Consider the following 24,083-nt stretch of genomic DNA (forward strand, 5'->3'; position numbering starts at 1 on the left):
GGTGCGCCCCTCTGCCAGAATCTTAAACCTCCCCCTGGAAGCCGTGCGGGGTTTAGTCCTCTCTGCGGTCCGCGTGCTCTCCACAGCGCGGTGCCCTGTTCCGGCCGCGGCGACCTCGAACGGCCCCCGTGGTGGGAGCCATGCGCTGAGGTGCTCTCCAGAGTCGGGAGGGCGCGAGGAGCTTGGCAAGGTCAGCCTGAGGTCACGTCCTTTCCATGACCTGCTCAACACCAGGCAGGACCGCCCCCCCCCAACTCCTCCTGCCTTTGGGTCTGCCCCTAACCCATCCAGTCTTGTCTTCACCAGACACTTATTAAGCACCTACTGCATACCCAGTGCTGTCAGGGGATGCAACCGTGAGGAAAACCAGGAGTGGTCCCTGCCCTTCAGGGGCTCAGGAGCTCGCGCGGAAGTAGGCACCGCACTAACTACCACACAAATGCGTGTGGACGGGCTTGGCCACCTGTCGTGCAGGTGAGCTCCCGGAAGTAGGAGGACTTAGAGTAGAAGTTTGACTTTGGAGGGAAGGGAGTGTGAAAGGAGAGTAAGAGGGCTGCTGGGGATGGTGAGGATGGGGAAGAAAAGAAAAAAATAATAATTATTTCCATTAGGCATTACTGTGTCTGGAGTGAAAGGCAGGGTAGACAGCAACCCACGGGCGCTGCCTGCGGAGTCTGAGCTGTGTTCAAAGCCTAGCATGTTCACTTTAGCGCATCTCTCATAAAACTCCATTTGGAAGAGTCCAGAGCTAATTTGCTAAATATACTTGCAGAAGGTAGATGAGGGGGCAGATTAAATCTTATTACCCCTTTCAGATGAAAAACACTGAGCCCTGCTCAGCTATGAGAACAAGAGAGGAGAATTAATTCTAATTGAATGCATTTATTCTCCTATATGTTGTTCTTTTTTTTTTTTAAGATTTTATTTATTTATTTGACAGACAGAGATCACAAGTTTGCAGAGAGGCAGGCAGAGAGAGAGAGAGAGAGGAGGAAGCAGGCTCCCCACTGAGCAGAGAGCCCGATGCTGGACTCGATCCCAGGACCCTGGAACCATGACCTGAGCCGAAGGCAGAGGCTTTAACCTACTGAGCCACCCAGGCGCCCCCTCCTATATGTTGTTCTAACACCAGCACCCAGTGAGCACAGGATCCGACATAAGAATGATGTCTTTTATTCCCTTGACACTGTTGATTTTTTTTTTTTTTTTAGAGATTTTATTTATTTATTTGGCAGACAGAGATCACAAGTAGGCAGAGAGGCAGGCAGAGAGAGAGGGGAGGAAGCAGGCGCCCTGCTGAGCAGAGAGCCCGATGCGGGGCTTGATCCCAGAACCCCAAGATCATGACCCGAGCTGAAGGCAGAGGTTTTAACCCACTGAGCCACCCAGGAGCCCAACACTGTTGATTTAAATAAAGAGGGTGGACTGTGATTATTGCTGTCTTTACCCAGAATTAATGGTTTCTGGGACTGATGTTGCAGAAATCCTCTCAGTCACAATATCCTGAGGTAGAATCACCTGAAATATGACAATGTCTCAACCAGGGCTGAGTCTTGGTCCTAAGGGAATGAAGCTTCAGAACTGGGCCATGTGGATTGGTCCACTTCTGCTGTTTTGATCAGCTCTCTGCCTGCAGTAGACAATGAAAACCAATGGAAAGGGTCAAACTCATAAATACTAGGCTTGTTCTGTTAACACATACAATCGCTATTAATTGCCTTTCTTCTGAGGAGCAAAAGGGCATGTAGAGTCAATGCCATAATAAGTAATACTGTATGATGTTATTCTAAGATATTAATAAATCTAGGCTGGTTCAACCTTTCCTGATGCCATAGATGGGAGGTAGATTGGGAAAGGATCCCAAGTGAGCCATAGCAGTGACTTGCACACAGAAGAAGCCTTTATTTTGGTGTGTGGGCTCTTGGGAGGGACAAAGGTCATAAAGTTACAAATTTCAGATCTGAATCTAGAAGAATCAAGGCACTGAAGTCATTTTCAACATCCAGGGACCTCATAGGTGTGTGTTCAGGTATAAGTGAAGATTAGGATTGCCGTTTAACACAAAAACTACAAATTCTAGGGAGTGTTTATATGAAGAGAGGCTTTAGGACACATCCCACAGTCCTGCCAGCATCGAGGGGATATGTAGGTGCACATACTATATTACAGATTTGGCTTCTGGATTTGAGGCTTTTAATAACAACAGCAACAACAACAATAACAACAACACCAACAACCACAACCCTCTAATACATTTTAGCTGCATGGAATGGTTGCTTTTTAGAAATTATGCTGTGGGCATGGCAGTTTAATCAGTACCTTGAAGTTTTTCCTATATCTCTCCTATAGCTAATGGTTTCTGTAGAAAAGGACCAATTGATTTCTTTTTAAAATGTTGCTTCAGGGTGTAGAGACCTTTATAGGTCATGTTTCAACTTATAGGAAATTTTTATAGTTCAAATATAAATTACGTTAAATGTAGGCTTTGTAATGGAGTTAAGGTTAAGTAAAGTTCTGACTTTCCTTAGGTTGTTTATAGTGTTCAGGAGGCTCCCGCTCTATTGACAAAAGAGCTTTGTTAAAGCAGAAGAATGGTCAGGGTTGGGTATAATAAGGAATGTAGGTGGCTCAGTCTAATGATGTAATTATTGAGATATAGAAAGAGGTGCATCAGGGCTCTATAATGCTTTGGTTGGTGGCAGAACCAGTGTTACAAGTTGGATTGTGTTCCCCCACTCCCCCAGAAAGTATGTTGGAAACCTTAATCCTTGGTACTTAGGACCTTATGGTACTGGTGACCTTATTTGGAAATAGAGTCTGCAGATATAATTAAAATGAGGTCATCCTGGCTATAGAGGGCCCTAAATATCATGACTGGTGTCCATATAAGAGAAGAGAACACCATGTAAAGACAGACACAGGGAGAAGATGGCCATGTGGTGATGGAGGCAGAGACAGGAATGATGCATCTCTAAACTGAGGAATACCAAGGATTGCCAGCAAGCACCAAAAGCTAGAAGAGGCAAGGAAGGATTCTCCCCTATATATTTTAGAGGGAGCCTGGCCCTGCTGACACCTTGATTTTGGCCTTTTACCCTCCAGGTCTGTGAGACAATATCTGTTGTTTTAAGCCAGGTAGTTTGGGGTAATTTGTTATGGCAGCCGTGGAAAACTAATACAACTGGTATGTCATTTGGGAGGCCCAGTACAAAATGAAAATGCAGGGTCCTTGTTAAAAAAATCAAGAATTCTGAAATGGTGACAGTAGATTATTAAACCAGGTTGGGGACTTTTCTGAGCATTGGGCCTTGAGTGATTGCTCAGGTCGCAAATCAAACATCCTGGTCTTGTTGCTGGATTCTCAAAGTGCTGGATCCCCTTTGGCATGCAGGAAGTGGTTGAAGTGGATTATTACAATGTGCCCTGATTAACCACAGGAAACCCAAAGAACACTTACTTCTTTTTCCGACGAATGGCTGTGTATGTCACGCTAGCAACAAACAGAACTGCAAGGATTCCTGTGACAATCGCGAGACCAAGCACTGCCTTTTGGAGAGCCGATGTCTTCTGTGTCTCCGCTCCTGATAAAATATCAGATGGTTTTTAATTGTCTGATTATTAAGAGGCTGTTCTGGCTGCTCCTGTATCCGTGGGAAGTTTTCCATCCAGGCTCTGGTGAATATTAATTATGGAAATGAAATGTACATTTAACCCAAGAAAGTGCTCACTGTAAAGAAACCTTGTAGGGCAAGTCGTTGAAAGCCGATTTACTAAACGACCTATTCACCAAATGACCCATTTTCCTAATGACCACTTTGCCAAGTGACCAATTTGCTAAAAGCCAATTTGCTGAGAATCATCAGTTGGTGGGACATTTTGCTTATCAATAACCGACAATAGCCAAAGACCTTACCGCAGGCTCCCAGTGGGCTATGAGACAGCGGTAGGGGCCGAATAGTTCTAGCAACACTCTAAAACTTAAAAGAAAAAAAATCCTCAATAATTTGGTGAACTGTCATTCATTTAATTAGATTCCTACAAAATGGCCTGCTTCCTATAAGTTCACAAGAAGATCATGGGCAGTGGCTTAGAGTGAAAAGAGTGTCCTGTGTACTCTGTTCTAATTGAGCATAGTTATTTCAAGTATAATAAATCACCAATGGGGCACCTGGGTGGCTTAGTGGGTTAAAGACTCTGCCTTCGGCTCAGGTCATGATCCCAGGGTCCTGGGATTGGGCCCCACATGGGGCTCTCTGCTCGGTGGGGAGACTGCTTCCTCCTCTCTCTCTGCCTGCCTCTTCGCCTACTTGTGATCTCTGTCTGTCAAATAAATAAACAAAATCTTAAAAAAAAAAAAAAAGAAAAATCACTGAGCCGCGCCCAAGTTTCTCTCCGCAGAAGAAAAGCTGGCCAGTGTTTGCAAACAATTGAATTCTCAGAGATGATTCCATTCTTCCTTTATATCATTCGCCTTTAAGATTTTGAAGTCTTAAGAACTAGCAACCTTATTTACAGGAACCACCTCCTTCCCCCCTTTTTCAGCGGTGAGTGGAATGGTAAGGCTTCGTTCTTCCCCTTTGAGCAGCTTGCTTTCAGGCACCAGCAAGGATTGAGTTGCTGAATGAAGGCTGCTTTTCTGTATCTTGAAGGGGCGTCAGAGTATAGACTGCGTGCGATTTCTGAGGACAAGGATTATCACTTGACATTTTCTACGCAGAGGGTTCCTTTTGCCCCAAAGGCACTATGTGAAATGCCACCAACATGTGGAGGGATTCCCCACTTCCTCCTCTATCTGTTTAGAGCTGCAGCTGTCTTGCCCTGGGAGCACCAAAGCTATCAGGGAAACAGGATTATTCTGCTTGATTCTGCCACTAACCCCCACCCCCACCCCAACCTTTTGATGCTTTTCTCAGGACAGAGCACGCCATCAATTTTCTGTTGGTTGTTTTTGTATCGCACCTGACTGCTGGTCCTGTGAGTCCACAAGCATTTCCTGGGTGATGGCCAGGGAGCCATTGTGGGGTTCAGGGGTAACCCCCAGAAGCTTACACATGAGTGGGTAGATGTGGATGCTGTCAAAAGGCTCAGCTACGTGATTCTTCTTGAAATCTGGCCCAAAAGCTCTGAATATGGTCTTCATGTCCATGTGGACATTATCAAAGCCATGATCTCCCTTGTTGAAATATATTATAAGTCGCTGAAAAATAATAACAAAAAAGCCATTTTAGATTCCAGTCCCCCGAAAGAAAACTATCCTTATGTCAGGCATGTCAGATCCATGAGATCTTTGAAAAATTAAATGACAAGGAAGGACACTGCTCTGCAGGGCCAAAGAAAAGAGGAAGGAATGAAAGATCTTTAAGAAAGAGAATAAAGAAAGCATACCCATTAGACACAGCAAGAAGATAATACTGACAATAATAATAATAATAAGCTCAAACACAGGATCTCCGGTGATGGCCTCATGTGTTTTGCCACCTCCTCAATCCTAGAGAGAGAAGAGTAACACCTACTTCACTGTGCACACCAAAGCAGGCAGGTGGATGGGGATCTGAGAAGTGTATTCAGTGAGAGGCACTGAGATTCAAAGAATTTTCTGCCTAACGGCCAGTTCAGAAGGTTCCCTATTCCCTCAAACCTGGCTGGTTCTGTTGGGAATGTGACTATTGCGTTAAATCCCTTCACCTCACTCTCAGCTTGTTATATCATGAACCAGGCTTACAAAGAGGCCAGTGACGTTAGAATCTCTTCTTGGCAAGACCTTAGCTTTGGGCACATATTGTCAGTGTTCTGGGCTGTGTGAGAGATTGCAAAATATCAATAAATTGTTGCATTTTACTGTGACTATTTCCACCAATATTAAACAATAACCTTATGAGTTTTCTCATACCTGTTATACTCTGAATTTGTAGCAATATGGGAGTATACAGATTGCAGACATGATTATAATGTTTAACTCCTGTCTGTAGCCTAGGACAAGCATTCTCCAAGCTATACCTGGGATGGTCTTCTGTCATGTGATATTTAAATAGCACCTAAACTTTGTTCTGCCATGAATCATTAGTTGGTAGTTTACAAAAACCAGACCACCTCACTTATGTCTCACAATTAGCCTTGATTTTGGTATTTTCTTCTTTAGATTTGCTTATTTTTCATGACAACTTTCTTGAGATATGATTTGTATACCATATGTACAATTTGAAGATTTTAAAATTTTTCTCAGAGGTGTGGAACTGTCACCACAATCAGTTTTGGAACACTTATCATCCCAAAAAGAAACCCTGTACCCTTCAGCAGTCACTCCCCATTTTCTCCTGTCATCAACCCCCTATTCTAGACAATCACCAATTTGTGATCTCTCTCTATATATTTGCCTATTCTAAACATTTCATTTAAATAGAATCAGACAGTATGTAGTCCTTTGTATCTAATTTCTTTCCATCATCATAGTATTCTCACAATTCATTCAAGTTATAACATCTATCAGTACTTTGTTCCTTTTAATGGCAACATAATATTCCATTGTATGGATATACCATATTTCATTTATCTACTTATCAACTGATGGGCAATTGGGTTGTTTTCACTTCTTGGTCATTTTGAATGATTCTGCTATGAGCATTTGTATATAATTTTGTGAACAGGGTTGCTTATTATTTTCATTATTAGTTTTGATATGTGCAAAGGGGAACCAGCAGGTGGGTTTTTTGGTGGATCTACTTTTAATCCCAAATCACTTTTCTCTAGCTTTGGTTTATTCTTCATTAAAATGGGGGGGAGATAAGAGTATCTTTAGGGGCTGGGAAAACAAAAATGAAATAATTCATGTTAAAATTTTAGTACAGCGCTGAACAAGGCCTTGGTCAGGAAGGGATGTTTGTCATTATTATTACATAGTGGTAACATGGGACAGGGTTGGTTGGGTGGGATGTGAGCTTAGGGATGGGGAACACTTAGGAAACAGTGGATTACAACTTATATTTTCATTTTTTTCAGACCTGTTTCTCTCTAGAGGCTGTCTCCAAGACCCAAGATGATTTTATTCATTTTAGAATCAACTCACCCCATTGATGTTATAACCAGAGTCAGCATACATCACGATTGGCAGGACCCGCTGGTGTTTAGCAAAATGGAAGCGTTCTGGGAATTCCTCCTTCTTGTACACGTTGAGATGAGGGTGTGCATTCTTCAGCGCTTGGTAAACGGCTTCCTCTTGCCCTGGTTTGGGCAGGAGCATCCCAAAGCCACCATAATCCACAATATCAAACTTGACTAAGTCCCTGAACTTGATATAGTTAGTCAAGAGGATCTCAGTGACGTTGGGCTTCTTTTTCACTGTGGTCATGCCATGGTCTGATGTGATGATGACATTGAGGTTCTTGGTCAAGCTGTGCCTCTCAATGGCTTCCACCAGGTACCCGATTGTTCTGTCGATTTGCTGAATAATCACCCTTCTGTTCTCTGTCTCAGGCCCGAATTTGTGTCCCACGTTATCTGGCTCTCCATAGTACAGAGTGACAAAGTCAAAATCTTCCTTAGTGAACCAGTTCATGACAATGTCAATGTTCTCCCTCCACTCTGTCTCATTGCTGTCTGGGTGAGTGTAAGACTCTACCAGGGACCGCTGGACAGCCTCTCCTTTGTACTTCGCACCTCCTCCAGGATAGTGGAATGATGCCGTCTTCCTCCCCTGCAAGGATAAGAAGAAAATTCTATCAGGACTGTTTCTCATATCTTTTTCATAACAAGCAAAGCCTGGCTTGTTGATGTCCCTGCCCTAGTCCAGAGATATAGAGAACATGCGAGACTTGGAATCAGAAGGCGTTGGACTTCATTCCTGGTTTTACCAGGATTTCATCAAATCTATAACACCATTGCAAGACATGCTATTATTTTATGTGCTACTAGAAAACAAGTGCTGCCAGTTAAACCATGACACTCCACTGATGGTGAGATGCACTCCAGCTTCAGACATGGCAAAGTGAAAAGAAGTTCCTTGGAATGGAGGAAAATTGGTACATTCTGTTTTGGTGATGGTGAGTGAATTCTTTAATCTCTTATACTTCGTGTTTCCGCACGTAAAATGCCAAAAAGTTGATGTTATTTTTGTGAGGATTAAGTCAGCTAACTTTAAGATAAAGTGGTAGAGATTGTGTTTTGGCCTGTGGTAGGCACTCTTTTGTTTGCCTCCAGGTATAGCAAACCACCACAAAGCCTTCCCCGATGTGTGTAGTGAACACTTAATATGTTTGCCAGCCCAGCACCCACTCCCCCTCCAATGGTTCAGAGAACCCTGACTTCCCCTAGAGACTCTGCCCTTGCTTCATGACTGATTTGGGATGTGTTGTTTCCACTCAGGCTCCAGAGGTGGGATTTGGTTGTGGCCTGGCCAATCGGAGGACACTACTTCCACTGGCCACAGCAGTTGGTTCAGCCTTGGGCCCATGTCCCAGTCAGAGCCAAAGAGATTTGATCTTGGGACTTCTGAGGAGGAGGAATAAGGGCTAGAGGAAAGCTTTGGACCAGAAATCAGGTTGTTTTAACAACACACATGATGTCAAAGTAATGAAAATATTCTTAAGTGATCCCCCAAACAGAAAGGGGGTTGACAAAGTTTGACAAAGTTTGGTAAAATTGTTAGGAAAAAAAAAAAAGAATTTTATGTTTGCTCACCAATGAATTAACAATGAGATGGGCACATCTCACAAAGTCTTGTTGTTGTAAAGCAGCTCATTGACCAGGACATGGCACATAGTAGGGGCTCAGTGGATTTTGGTTTAATGAATGAATGTCCTACTTATTTGGGGAGCAAGTACTTTCCTTTGTCTCAGTAAAGCTATTAGCTTGAAGGCTGTACTGTGACACTTCCTCTACCACCCAATATTTGGATGTTCTGAAAAACACAAAAGTTCATTGATTTTAGTAGAACCGAGGGTGATGATGGTGTCACTATATTGATTTGGTATGGAGCATAAATGACCAGGAAGGTTTTTGGGATAATGGCACCTGGGTTGTGGCTATTTGGTTGACAAATGAGCAGAAAATTATATCCATGAGTAATGACAAAACTTAGAATGTCCTGTTTGAGAGAGAGAAGCAGGAAAGCAATTTGGAAGTTATGAGGGATGCTTTTGGTTTTCTACCCAGATTCCCTTGTTGGGCCAGTGCACTCACATTCACTTCAGCTGTTCCATGTTCTGGAAAATTACCTTCGGCTAAGTGGCCAAATCTTGCTTCACCTGGTAAGGTGTTCCATACTGCTTCTTCACTCCTAGCTGCCTATGGCCAGTGATTGACTGATAGGAGGACCAAAGACCAGCTTCCTTGCCTCAGGATGGGATAGCATGGGGGTGTAATTCATGCTCCAGAGCTCTGTGGGATTAGGCTGAAGCTGCTCTCTAACTGCAACCATAGCTCCCTTCTCTTCTTTCAAATCCTGCCCTGTCAGTTTCCCTCACTCCCATCTCCTGAGAACTCTCCCTTAGTGCCTTATATTCACCAAATCCCTGCCTCAGGCTCTGCTTTTAGGAAGCTTGAAATAAGATAGAAAATTTTTTAAAAGATTTTTATTTATTTATTAGAGAGAGAGTGTGAGCACAAGGAAGCAGTGGGGCAGAGGAAGAGGGGGAAACCAACTTCCTGTTGAGCAGGGAGTCTGACGTGGACCTCAATCCCAGGACCCTGGGATCATAATGGAGCTGAAGGCAGATGCTCAACTGATGGAGCCGCTGCACCTCAAGATAGAAGATTTTTTTTTTTAAAGATTTTATTTATTTATTTGACAGAGAAAAACACGGTGGGAGAGAAAACATAAGCAGGGGAAGTGGGGGAAGGAGAAGCAGGGTTCCCACTGAGCAGGGAGCCTGATGAGGGGCTTGATCCCAGGACCCTGGGATCATGACCTGAGCCAAAGGTAGATGCTTAATGACTGAGCCACCTAGGTGCCCCAAGATAGAAGTTTTAATGCTAAATACTTTTTAAGGCTCCAGAAGCTCTGCTATCCATTGCTATAGGTGAAACATTGGACCCTCTGGCCTCCAGCGTTCATTTTCTTTCATGTGATTTAATTTTATTTTCTTTAAAGTACTTTACCCAATCTGAAATTATCTTAATGTGTTTCTTGTTTACCGTCTATTTCCCTCCCTTAGAATGTGAGTTCCATGAGATCAGGGGCCATGTTGATTTTATTGACGACTCTTTTTCTGGGACGTGGAATGGGCTTGGCTCAGAGTAGGTGGTAATTGCTGGTTAAGTGGATTTTGAATGAATGCATGAATCACATCTCCTTTTGTGGGTGCAAAACCCATCCTATTCTCACTCCTGATTAACTTATGTAAAGAGTTATAGAAGCTCTTTCTTTTCTGGGTTCCAGCATCTTATTTGTAATCTCTTCAGGCAACACATTTTCATTTTTGATAATAGAATTTCTATGGTTGCTTTAACTTGCAAATCCTCTAATATTTATTTATTGCATTTCTGATTGGCATTACTCATAATTCTCAGTTTTTAACGGTGGTACTTTGTTTAACTTAATATAAATTGACTTTGCTCTGAAGTATGGAATTGACTGGAAGGATAAAACTTTCAACATTTTGTAGAACATAGTTTGACTGGCTACTTTATTATCTAGAATAAGCTGACATTGGCATTATGAGGGACTTAGGCAGCTCTGCATATCCAGTTGACTTCTTGATGTTTGCATGTTAAATCTCAGAAGTTCCTAACTTGAAATTGTTTTCTTGTGCTGTGTTCTCAACACACACCTTCTTTTTCTTTCTTTTTTTTTTTTTAAGATTTTATTTATTTATTTGAGAGATGGAGAGAATGAGAGAAAGAGAGAGAGCATAAGAAAGGGGAGGGTCAGAGGGAGAAGCAGACTCCCTGCTGAGCAGGAAGCCCGATGTGGGACTAGATCCCGGGACTCCAGGATCATGACCTGAGCCGAAGGGAGTCGCTTAACCTACTGAGGCTCCCAGGCGCCCTCAACACACACCTTCTTTAAAGATATCTCAAGCTGGGGGCGCCTGGGTGGCTCAGTGGGTTAAGCCACTGCCTTCGGCTCAGGTCATGATCTCAGGGTCCTGGGATTGAGCCCCGCATCAGGCTCTCTGCTCAGCAGGGAGCCTGCTTCCTCCTCTCTCTCTGCCTGCCTCTCTGCCTGCTTGTGATCTCTCTGTCAAATAAATAAATAAAATCTTTTAAAAAAAATATCTCAAGCTGTAGTCTTAGGAAACTGTGATTTTTTTTTTTCACTTTGCCCACTAGGGATTTTAAGAGTTAAACTGTTTCATGAAAGGAGCTCCAGAAAGAAATGTATGTTTGTGTGTGTGTACACACACACACACACACACACACACGACTCTATTTGGGACCCGGGATAATCAAAAGTGCTATTTTCAACAAATACTTCTGAGAAATAATCTGAGCATTTAATTGGATGCAAAAGAGTGGGTATTTACTATTCTACCCTTTAATTAGCATAATCAGTGTTTCCAGTAGCAATAGCAATTGGAAAATCGCGGGTTTTATTAGGTTCATTATTCTCCCTTAGTGTAGTGTTGCATCAATGTGGCTATTACTCTTAAGTTGCTTTTTTAAAACAAGAGTTGGTACTTCCTATAGGCAAAATCCTTTGCTTTTGTACAGAGTCCACCAAACTCCTCAGAACTAATCATTAGAACAGAAGTTTCAGTTTGGTTTTGCGTTTTGTCTTGTCTCTTCTTTTAGGACAGAGTGAATAGTCACAAGGTACATGTGTTTTAGGAAGGCCTCCGAACATTTCGTCATGGTTGTGCTTTGGTGGGAAGTATGTAATGGTTTAGGGAAAGGAGTTCCTCCTTCTAGGAAGTGATTGGGTGGAAAGACATGGACTCTATGTATGTGAAATTCAGAAGTCAAGGTTGATCTGAGTTGTTTTCATTGCTTTTCTGGGCTCTAGAGGAGTCACTGAACAGAAGGAACCAGACGGCCAAGATTCTATTTTCTCCCCCTCCCACACCCTTTCACAGGTCAGATCATTATTCTTAGAACCTTTATGATGCATAATAAAGACATGGTTTGGGCCAATATTGGAATGAATTATCTTGTTATTAATGCTCTAGGCAGAAGCAGCTGGCACCATCCTGCTCACAGCTCTTCCAAGTTTGGAAGCTATTGTCTATGAGACTCGGCTTACAGTGAAAATCATAGCTGCCCTCCCCACCTTCTCTCCAAATCCCCTCCTGGTTATAGCCTACCCTGGTCCTGATACAGACTTTTGGAAGCCATGGGGATCTCACTCAGATTATCCTCTGCCATTTCACTCCTTAATACGCTCTATAGCTCCTCCACAGGAAGGTGATACATGCTCCTAGGTTTTTATGGTTTTTCTGGGTCTTAATGTCATGGCTGCCTGCCTTTCTCTGAGGATTAGGACTTCTGAACTTGGTGAACCACTTCAGCCATTAATTATATTCCGTTATCAGGCATACTCATTTAAAATCTGAGCTTGCTTTGAATGGACCCTCTCCGTTCATACCCTGACCATTACTGAAGTCCTGCTGGAGTGTGGATATGTTCTTGGACTATGAATAATGGACTCAAAGGTGGCCAGGAATCCCATCTTTTAGGCATCATCCACAACGCATGTCAATTCTTATGTATCTTGTTAGACTCTGGCAGCATTAATGTCATGGAAGGAAAACATTTTAGTCCTATTAAAGGTGAATGCATCAATCTCCACAAAGCCCAGCTGGAGAAGGATGGATTTTCCCAGTGATGGTTAGAGGTTAGGCCACTCCATTATAGTTCTGCCTGGTAATTGGACCCCTGAATGACATTTAGGGCCATTTGGTATGCTGTTACTGCGGGGCTGACCTAGGGCCACAGGTTTGCTCTGATTGCAGCAGCTTTCCTGCCAACTCCTTGGGGAGCTGGCCAGTGGCCCTGTCCCATGGCAGGAGATGTCAGTGGTAGAATGAGATATACCAGCTTGATTTTCACTTGCCAAACCCATGGCGTGTTGTCAATTGTCTGGCCCTGCACCAGATCCTGTTTTGCACAACCACTTATGAATTCAGCAAAGAGAAAGAACACTCTGATTATGAATTGAGCAGAAGGAAACAGAGTCCTGAAAATAAATGGCAATGAGACAAGAACCATGAATAAGAAAAACTACAGGAAAGAATGCTACCAGAAACCTTGTGCCAATGAACAAATAGTGTAGCAGGAGACTAGAAAGGCCCTGGGTTTTGAACACTAAATTAATGAAGACCGCCCAGACCTCCCTAGGAGCAGGACAAATAGGTGATTCACTATAAAACCCATGGCTGGGGGCGCCTGGGTGGTTCAGTGGGTTAAAGCCTCTGACTTCGGCTCAGGTCATGATCTCAGCGTCCTGGGATCGAGCCCCACATCGGGCTCTCTGCTCAGCAGGGAGCCTGCTTCCTCCTCTCTCTCTCTGCCTGCCTCTCTGCCTACTTGTAATCTCTGTCTGTCAAATAAATAAATAAAATCTTAAAAAAAATAAAAAAAAAAACCATGGGGGCGCCTGGGTGGCTCAGTGGGTTAAGCCGCTGCCTTCGGCTCAGGTCATGATCCCAGGTCCTGGGTTCAAGCCCCGCGTCGGGCTTTCTGCTCAGCAGGGAGCCTGCTTCCTCCTCTCTCTCTGCCTGCCTCTCTGCCTACTTGTGATTTCTCTCTGTCAAATAAATAAATAAAATCTTTAAAAAAAAAAAAAAAAAAACAAAAACCCATGGCTGAATGTTTCAGCCAAGGAAGTAATATTATGTTAAGAGTTAAGAGTTGCTGAACCCTGAGTGAGTTAAAATCTTAGCTTTGCCTCTTGCTAGCTTTGTAACTTTAGAAGTTACAAAAAAGTTTGCTCACCTGTTAAGTGGGCATGATCCTAACACCTACTTAAGAACTGTTATAAATTAATAAATGTAAAGCACTTAAATCAGTACTAGGCACATAGAAGGTGTTATTGGTGTTATTTTCTTGAGGGGGCAGAATTTATTTGCATGGTTTCTGCCTTAAAGTGAAAAAATGTGACAGAAGAGGAAGGAATCTAGAGCATAACAGTTAAGGGAAAAATGAAGCTGAGATAGAGTCACTGACAACCCCCTTTGATTCATTTAGAGCTATGCTGTCCAGTACGGTAGTCAGTAACCACATGTGCTATTTAGATTTAAATTGAAATTAATAAAAATTAAATGCAATTAAAAATTTGGTTCCTCGGGGCGCCTGGGTGGCTCAGTGGGTTAGGCCGCTGCCTTTGGCTCGGGTCGTGATCTCAGAGTCCTGGGATGGAGCCCCGCGTCGGGCTCTCTGCTCAGCGGGGAGCCTGCTTCCTCCTTTCTCTCTGCCTGCCTCTCTGCCTGCTTGTGATCTCTCTGTCAAATAAATAAATAAAATCTTAAAAAAAAAATTTGGTTCCTCAGTCTCACTAGTCCCATTTCAAGGGCTCAGTAACCACGTGTGGCTAGTGGCTTCCATGTTCGACAGTGCACAGTTGAACATGTCTATCATCAAAGAAAGTTCCATTGGACAGTTCTGGCTTAGAGCTGTAGTGACCAGCTGAAGTGCTAAAATGATTCAGCCTCCTTTAATGACTAATAGTTTTTGAACATTTGGTTTTTAGCATGTTACATGCATTATCTCAGTTAACCTTCGTAATGGGCATTTTATGGGTGGGGCAAATCAAGCACAGGGAGGAGGGTTTTGCCCAAAGACAGGCAGCTGGAGAAAGGTAGAGCTGGCCAGATCCTTCTCCAGGAGTCCAAGTTCACAGCCTGCCTTCTGAGCGACAACAGCACACCACCTTGCAGCAGGACACACTCTGTATGCTGGAGCACAGAGATGAAGCTCCAGTGCAAGGGGATCTTTGGAGCAAAGGCTGGTGTCTTGGGGAGAGAAGATTCTACTCTGAAGCGATGACTGTGGAAGCTGTTTAAGAAAATGCAAAGCTGACAGCAGTTTTGGGGCTGGGACTTAAACATGCAGCTCTGATTTCTGCCTTTTTGAAGCAATAGTAAATGGCCACTGGGATCCTTTCAAGTGAATGTTCTCAGAGCTTTTCATGGTCTAAAGCTTCATTAAATGGTCAGCTTCATTCTTAAGGGCTTTTATGCTTACGTCTGAGGCAAGTGTATAAACAGATATTTATGAAAGGGCTGCTGAGTTCAGACCCTATGGTGAACCTTGGAGCTACAATCGCGATTCAGCCAGACTCTGCCCTCATGGAGACTCATCCACTGATAATGGTTAAATGCATATTTCATTTAATACTTACATCAAATCTATTACATAAGCACATCATCATTATTCCCATTACACATTTAGGGAAACATGTTTAGAGAAGTTAAGTCACTTTCTCAAGGTCACAGCTTCCAACCCTCATCCCACATGCTTAGGAATGAGAGGCGATATCCCTGGAAGCCAACCCAGGGTTTCTGATAGTACCTGTCTCTGGGCTGTGATCCAGAGGGGGAGAACACCATTGTCCCACCACTCAGTCTTGTTCTGTGTAGTTTTGAAGGAGTACTTCCATTGTGTCTCTGTATTAAACATCATGTTGTGAATGACTCCATGATCTTCAATCCAGCGACCTTGGGAATGAAAGAGGGAAGGTACTGAGAAGTTCTGTGAGTGGATACTGCCAGGGCTATCAAAGTGATCTTAAGACCTCTCTCAATACCCTTCTGGTCGGCCTACTTCTTCTGGGGGATTTTTGCTCGGGGCGGCTACCCTGGGGCTTCTGACTTGGTTCTCTGGAGGTGCAAATGTTGGTAGGCATAAAGGAAGGGCTAATTATATCTCACAACTGCCAGATTGGATCTGTTCCTGGAACAGACCTCACAGTCCTGGAGGAAGCTGGGATTGGCTGTGGAACCTGATATGGGAGGGAAGGCAGGGCAAGGGGAGGTCAGGTTACTTGGGTTGTTCTGTGTCTAGAAGGTAAGAGCCTAGAATTTGGATATTTCCTGTGGGATGATTTTCCTTATCTTCTGCTTGTGATGATCTGATTCAGTATTAAATATCCAGTGGACCTAATTCTTGGCAAACATCCCAGGGGTTTCCCTAGGACTCCCATACTGTTTGAGGAAAACAACGGAATCAGGAAGGATTTCTAGACATAAATGGCTATAGACTTACTTCTTTCTACTTAGGGAAAACAGATGTTGGAGAATGTGATTAAGCTAGATTATTCTTTTTTTTTTTTAAAGATTTATTTATTTATTTATTTGACAGAGAGAGAGAGAGAGAGAGAGAGTTCACAGGTAGGCAGAGCAGCAGGCAGAGAGAGAGGGGGAAGCAGGCTCCCAGCTGAGCAGAGAGCCCGATGCGGGGCTCGATCCCAGGACCCTGAGATCATGACCCGGGCCGAAGGCAGTGGCTTAACCCACTGAGCCACCCAGGCACCCTAAGCTAGATTATTCTTGAAAGCATAAGAATTGAACCAATATAGAAAAAAACCTGTGGTCTTAAACTGTACCAGGGAAAAGAGGAGTGTGTGTTGGGGGACACTGTAAAGAGTGAACCAAAAGATCCAAGGGGACAGCTGAGTACACTTCCTTACCTGCTGGACAGAATCCTCTGGGTGACCCTGCTGATTATAAGATAGTGACGATTTTTCCTATTTCCAAGTTAAATCAATGCAGGACATTCTGTGACTAGAACTTGATGGTCACGGGAACCAAGAAGGGAAAGCTCTCCACTAGCTCAGACTCATTGCCAGGCTGATGGTGGGTAAAATCCCCCTAGGATGGCCAAGGCTTTCAGGTGGGAAGAAGCAAAAACAGTTGTTGCTTTAGTGTTTCTGTCTTGTAGGTAGATCATGCTAGGGGCACTGAAAAGAAGTTGTGCTGCTGTCAGGGATTGGGGCTTTGGGGTCAAGATTCCTGGTCAGGGATCAAATTGGATGGTCAGCAGGGGAAGAGCATGGACTTAAGAGCCCAAGAGAGCTGGGTGCCAACCGCAGCTTGGCTTTTGAACATGTTGTGTGAACTTAAATAAGCCCCTAACCTGCCTGGCCTTGGTTGCCTGAATAATAGCAGGTAGGGTTTGTGTGATGAAAGCATGGCACATATTTACTGTCATGTCATAAACCAATACATTTCCTAAATTTATAGGGGGATTAACTCATCTAATGCTCCCAACAACTCTGTGAGGTGTCTACTATTATAGCCCCTATTTTAGAGATTTCCCCCTTTAAGGAAACAGGCACAGAGTTTGCTCAAGATCATGTAGCAGAACTGGCCTTTGAACCCAGGAGGCTTGGTTACAGCCCATGCTTTTTTTTTTTTTTTTTTTTTTTTTTTTCAAATAGGTGAAATTCACCTAGCATAAAATTCACCATTAACATTTTATTTATTTATTTATTTATTTTTTAAAAATTTGTTTTATTTGTTTTATTTGACAGAGATCACAAGTAGGCAGAGAGGCAGGCAGAGAGAGAGAGAAGAGGAAGCAGGCTCCCTGCGGAGCAGAGAGCCGGACACAGGGCTCGATCCCGAGACCCCGGGATCATGACCTGAGCCGAAGACAGAGGCTTTAACCTACTGAGCCAGCCAGGCGCCCCTCCATTAACATTTTAAAGTATACAATTCAGTAGCATTTAGTATGGTCACAATGTTGTGCAGTGATCACCTTTTTCTAGTTCCAGGGCATGTTCATCACCCCAAAAGGAGACTGTACCCAAGCAGTCACTCCCCCGTCTCCTACTAGCCTCTAATCTGCTTTCTGTCTCTATAGTTTTACCTGTTCTGGACGTTTCATAGAAATGAAATCTCACAATATGTGACCTTTTGTGTCTGGTTTCTTTTACTTAGCTTTATGTTTTCCAGGTTCATCCATGTTGTGGCATATTTCCTTGTTATAGTGTGGGAGCTTTCTCGTGGCTGATCCATGCCATATCATAGTAGGTAAAATGGAAGCACAGAGACAATTCACCTAGGCGTAGCTTGCTTTTGCCTTGGTTTTGTTTTGTTTTTTTGCCTGCAAATCCTGGATTCTGTTCTTTGTGACTCTTCCTGCCTAGTAAAGAGCAAATCACCCTGGAATTTACAAACACCTGGCACTTCCCCTTTTCTAGTGTTTATCCATGGTATTTTATATCACCAACGTTAGAATCAACTGAACTGCTTGCTAAAAAACACAAATTCCTGGGGAACCTGAGTGGCTCAGTTGGTTAGGTGTCTGCCTTCAGCTCAGATCATGATCTGAGTCCTAGGATTGAGCCCTAAGTCGAGTGGGGCTCCTTGCTCAGCAGAGAGTCTGCTTCTCCCCCTGCCCTTCCCCTCTGTTCGCGCCTGCACTCGGTCTCCCTCTCCCTCTCTCTCTCAAAAACAAAACAAAACAAAAAGCAACCAAACAAACCCTCACAAATTCCCTGGTCTCCACTCTAGCCCTTGCTGAATTCACACCTCTTGACTGAGGTCTGGGAGCCTACATTTCATAAGCTCTCCAGGTGGTTCTAGTGCCCCTGACATACCCTACTGACATGTCAGAACTATCGTTTTAGGAACTGTTAGTCATTCACACATACATGTGGGTTAGGTCTAGCAGATTGCCCATTACTCCAAAATCTGGGTTGACAGTAGTTCGCCTGAGGGACCAAAGTGGGGAGAGGCAGCTGTCAAAACCTGGAGTACTCCAGTATCTTGGGGAAGCAAAGCCACTAGGAGGATTTGGAGGGGGGATTGGAGGAAGCAGAGGATGCCATGGACACAGAAACTCCCCCCTCCTGGACCTTAATGATTCTGGCTTCCAGGTTCTGGGATCCAGATGTCAGTTATAATATCAGTCAAGTAGACTAGCTTGGAAACCAATCACAGAATCCATTTTCTACTCAAAGAGATGTTACCCAGGTTTCAAATACCTAACCTAAAATGAGTTCAGGGAGCATGACCCTTCTATTCTGTGGCATGGTTAGTCCCAGTAATTGCACAAAGGAAACTGTCTCCATAGTGTTTGGGTTATTTTCACCCTGACACTTAAAGGCATGTTCTAAATCCAGCCAGCAGCTGGGGACCACTAATGACCCAGCAGAAATTTCCACTGCCCCTTTGGTTCCATCTTCCTGTTGCTCTAGCTGTTTATCCTGGTTAAGGACCAATTCTAGAATGTGGGTAGAATAATAAGACAGAAGAGGGGAAAAGCTAAGAAATGAACAGCTGCAGGGAGTGGCAATCAGTTTTACTAAAACTGCATTTTCAACTCTGAAGACAATCAGTTACCAGGCTGGAAAGCTGCGTGAAGGCAACACTGTTGACCATGCCTGGGGTTCCAGTAACTGCAAAGGAACTGGTTTCACTTGGGTCAGATGACATAGTCCTTACTACAGTACAGTGCTACAGAAGGGGGACTGCTCTCAGAAGTGGGACATCCAGGTTTGGTTTTGGCTCTTGTAAGCACTTGCTCTCTCCCTGGGACTTAGTTTTCTCCCTGTAAAATGAGAGAGTTAATGATTTCCAAGGTCCTTTCCGGCATTATCCATTCTGAGTCTGTCATCCATGTCATTTCAATGTCTGCGATGTGGAAGTTAAAAAAGTAGGATAAGCTCTCCTAGAGAACGTGATTCCTACTGCTTGTTAATTATGCTTTAATCAGGGTACAATGCCTACTCACACACCATGCCATTTATGGCAAAGTGTGGGTAAATTCACCCAACTGAGCCTTTCAGGTGTGGGAACCAACCCAGCTAGATTTGACTCCCTTTTCTTGATTCTCAGAGACTGACATTTATTTATTTCCCAAATACTTGCAGGGTGAATTTAGGAAACCATCAAGTCTAGTGTTGGATCCAAATCCTCTTTCTCAAACGTTTGAGCCAAGTATTATCCTTGATGTCCCAGGGCATTTACAGCCTAGGGGAGAGGGGAGAGAGAGTTAAAAAAAGAGAGAGCATGTTCTCGAGTACCTGCAATGCTAGCAGGCACCTTCTCTTAGGATTCCCCTACTTGTAGGCCTTGCTGAGAGGCAGGTCTAGGCACCATATTTGTACCATGTGGCATCTCCTCCCCACATTCAGTTGGTTGGTGAGAAACCCAGTTCTCTCTCTCAAGACTTAAACCAAGAGCTGAAGTGACTAGTCATCTGGTGGTGGGCTCTGAGAAGCCTACCATGATGGGCCATGAACAGAAAGAGAAAGCTGGTGGTGAGTGAGTGAAACAGAGAAAGGGGAGTTCCTGGGGCTGACTGGAAGGACACTGGGCTTCTGAGAGCCAGAAACATAAGGTCTGGTTTCTCTAACTCCGTAACTCTAACTCCATTTGCCATTGTCTCTCGTTTGGTTCCCTTACTTGACTTTGCCTGGTAGAGCCTTACAGGGCAGTCCTTTCCCTTGAGCTAGTGTGAAAGGATTTCTGTGTTTTATGGCTGTTATTCCCTGACATAGCTGGTGATGAGTGCTCCAATGCTGAATAAAGTGCAGTGAGAACACAGAAAAGAAGGGAATCAGGGAAGGCTTCACAGAGGAGGTGACACTGGAGCCTCATAGAAGGCAAGTGCAAATGTAGTCCAACCTTGAACAACATGGGCTTGAATTGTGTGGGTGCACTTATACAACAGATTGTTTTTGATAAATACACTACAGTACTGTTAGTGTATTTTCTCTTACTTATGATTTTCTTTCTTTTTTTATTTTTTTAAAGATTTTATTTATTTATTTGACAGAGAAGCAGGCAGAGAGAGAGGAGGAAGCAGGCTCCCCGCTGAGCAGAGAGCCCGATGTGGGGCTCGATCCCAGGACCCTGGGATCATGACCTGAGCCGACAGCAGAGGCTTTAACCCACTGAGCCACCCAGGCGCCCCTACTTATGATTTTCTTAATAACATTTTCTTTCGTCTAGCTTAATTTATTGTAAGAATATAGAATATAATACATAAAATATGTGTTAATCGTCCATGTTATCGATAAGCCTTCTGGTCAATGGTAGGCTATCAGTAGTTAAATTTTGGGAAGTCAAAGTTATACATGGATTCGACTGTGTTACCTGTATCTGCCATGATTTTTAACTATTAAAACTAAGCAGTTCACTGCTTGGGTAGAAGTAGATAGAGGTTGTTTTATAATTCCCTGCCCCAGTTGTATCCATTGTCAGTTATGCCGCTGAAAGGATTATGTAGCCTGAGATTGCTTAGTTCTTTTTGTTAATGACCTAAACTTCTCCCGTGATATGCACTTGGAAATAAGTGAACAATATTGTTCAATTATGTTGTTGTAGACAAATGACCAGTTTGGCCATTGTTAGATGGCTTGAGAGATAGTTCCAAAGTTTGAACTAAAAATAGGGTTTGGCATCTACCCAGTAAGACTGCTGAAGGTCTTTCCTTTTTTTGATTATGATGATGAAAAAAATGGCTGAGATGGTGAATGACTTGCTTTTTCTCATCATCTCAGTCCTGGATTCTTGGCCCAGAAGCCCTGCTCTAGAACTTGCAAAGTTTTCAGTTTTTGTCACTGTTCTGGGCTATTCCTTGGCTTGTGATAGATGAAAACCACTCCTTTTATTCCCTTATCCTAAGGTCAGGACTGACCTGACTTAGACTGTAGACCTAGATTAGACCTGTCTAGATGCAAACCTTCATGGGCATTCAGATCATATGAGAAATGGGTGCCTGTGCAGCATTGATGTGGGCTGTCAGGGAGTGTCATTGGAATTGGGCACACATGGTATTCATGCCATTCCATCCTGCTTATACTTTCCACTTAGCATCCATCTCATTTCCTCTTGAATTTCAGATGATTGCCTACAAATATGTTTTTTCCATTAGTTTACAAGCTTCCTAAGAGTAAGGTTATGGCTCATTTATTCTGGTATCTCCCTGGCACAAAGCATAGGGATTTAACGCTTATTAGACATTCAACAAATGTTTGTTGAATTTAATTGAACAAACTTCCTCTTACCTCTGCCCCAGTTCAGGTATGATCTGAGAAAGTAGAAGATAGAACCTGATTTAGTCTGAAGTCATTTTTGGGAAAAAAGATATTTTATCAGGATTAAAAGAAACCATGCCATAACTTAATAACTTAATAAGGGCATTCCTCCCCCTCTCTTCCAAACATTTGCTCTGTTCCTAATTTTCAGATGTAACAGTGTATATTTACAGGTTGTCCACTTGGGTGTAGATATACTTTAATGCATCTATTTATTTAACAATAATTTGAGGAACTGCTATGTGTTATTCACTAATTCCTTTAAATTAATCTACCGTATAAACTATAAGCATATCTTCATTTTCCTTCTGATTTGTGATTCATTAATTTCACATTCCCAAAACCAAAGAAGAAAATAGCTGTTAACCAGCTAGTATGAAATCAGTGAGGAAGAACAGTTGCCAAATCAAGTCAACCAACCACCTTAAATCAACCCAATGTTTCATTCTTGAGCTGACAAGCCCATTGAGAACTACAGCCAAGACACTAATGGGAAACAGCCCCCACTGATGCTCAAAACCACACTTACTCAAGTTTACACACCCAGAGTGCCAGCCATTGATAACAAAAATACTTGAAATGAGGACAGGTGAGCCAATCAAAATTTAAAACCTTATCAATTCCTGCTGTAGAATTGGCTTGTCTCCAACACTAGCACTCATGATGGCAGCCCTTGTTTGGACAGAGAATATTAAACCCTAGCATATGCCCATTTTACTAAACTGCTCTTGCTCATGTGTAAGTGCAAATAAAAAATGCTGTTGTTGCTTCTTTTTGACATTGCTTTTTAATTATGGCTATCCATAAATCATTTTATCCTTGAACAAGACTTGAGAATGGCCCTAAGGCAGAGGCATGATTCTGTAAGAACTAGGCCAACAGAGAGTGGGCTTTCATACTCTCCACCTCTTCCTTTAATCTGCTGTCAAAAACAGAAACTTTATCTCTTTGAGTAGCTGGAATCCGCGGGCAGTGCTTAAGTTCCACCTGGGAACTCTTTTAACACACAGTTCTACCCTTGTCCTGCCTTACTGACCACTGTCACGGAAATGGAATCTGTCCCCTGCATTTTTTTCCTCACTTCATTTTCTCCTCTTACCACTATAGTGGACTGAATGATTACCCCCCCCCCCCACCAAATTATATGTCCATATTCTTATTCCCAGAACCTGTGAATGTTGCTTTATTTGGAAACTAGGTCTTCATGGATGTAGTTAAGGATCTTGACATGAAGAGATCATCCTGAAAATCATTACATGAAGAGATTATCCATGTTGGCTCTAAACCCCTTTATAAGAGACAGAAGAGGAGAGGACACAGAGAGAAAAGGAGGAAGCAGTGTGACCATGGAGGCAGATACTGGAATGGTGCAGCCACAAATCGGAATGCTGGCAGCTACCAGAGGCCGAAGAGGCAAGGAAAGATTCTCCCCTAGAACCTGTGGAGGGAGCATGGCCCACTGATACCTTGATTTTGGCCTTCTAGCCTCTAGACTTTCTGTTGTTTTAAGCCACCCAGATTATTGTACTTTTGTTACAGCAGCAATGGGAAACTAATATACCCATGCTGTCAGTTTCAAGTGCTTCCAACTTCTCTTACTTAAGGCCTTGGGATTTGGAGCAGTCACGATTTTTTTCTCAGTTGCTGTGGTGTTTGGGCTGACACTTTCTCCTTTGTAATCCATAGTCCTGAAACATCTACATCTACATTCTACGTGTTGGAAATTAGCATCATGACAAGTTAGGAAATAATCCTAGTTTTCCAGCCTTGCTTTTTTTTCAATTATTTCCATTTTTCCCTTCTTGTGGAAATGACTGATGTTGGAAGCACATCTTTTCTGTCTCCATCTGTGAGTTTCTTTGCTTTGTTCATCTGTGTTTTGGGGGGAACTGTTTTGGGACTTATAGGAATTTTTCAGTGGAGAGTTATTTCTGGGGAAGCAGGATGGGAGCTGATTAAGGTTTATAGCGTCTTCTAACTAGGTTTCCAACATCTACTGGGCTTGTATTGTTACCAGCGGCAGGAATTTAATTTCCTTTACCTATCTCTTTTACCTCTTTCAAACTCTGTGTTTTTTACTGGTTAGAGTCACGTGGGTGACTTTCGGCTCTCTGATTACAACATGTGATTTGTATATTATACATCTAGTCCACGGTTTCTCAAC

The 24,083-nt window shown here is 43.2% G+C and overlaps 1 protein-coding gene across 1 annotated transcript in view; it reads right to left on the reverse strand.

The window, feature by feature from the left end:
• Positions 1-1,153: 1,153 nt before the first annotated feature.
• Positions 1,154-24,083, reverse strand: part of LOC125090880 (ectonucleotide pyrophosphatase/phosphodiesterase family member 7-like) — a 29,810-nt gene continuing 6,880 nt past the window's right edge. Inside the window, exons 2-6 of the mRNA XM_047714082.1 lie at positions 15,442-15,587; positions 7,064-7,690; positions 4,960-5,197; positions 3,458-3,581; positions 1,154-1,630 (exon numbers count right to left, since the gene is read on the reverse strand). Of these exons, the coding sequence (XP_047570038.1) occupies positions 1,576-1,630; positions 3,458-3,581; positions 4,960-5,197; positions 7,064-7,690; positions 15,442-15,587 (1,190 nt within the window). The 3' untranslated portion in view covers positions 1,154-1,575. The remainder of the gene's footprint in view (positions 1,631-3,457; positions 3,582-4,959; positions 5,198-7,063; positions 7,691-15,441; positions 15,588-24,083) is intronic.

Source organism: Lutra lutra, chromosome 18 (genome assembly GCF_902655055.1).
Source record: "Lutra lutra chromosome 18, mLutLut1.2, whole genome shotgun sequence".
NCBI lineage: Eukaryota > Metazoa > Chordata > Mammalia > Carnivora > Mustelidae > Lutra > Lutra lutra.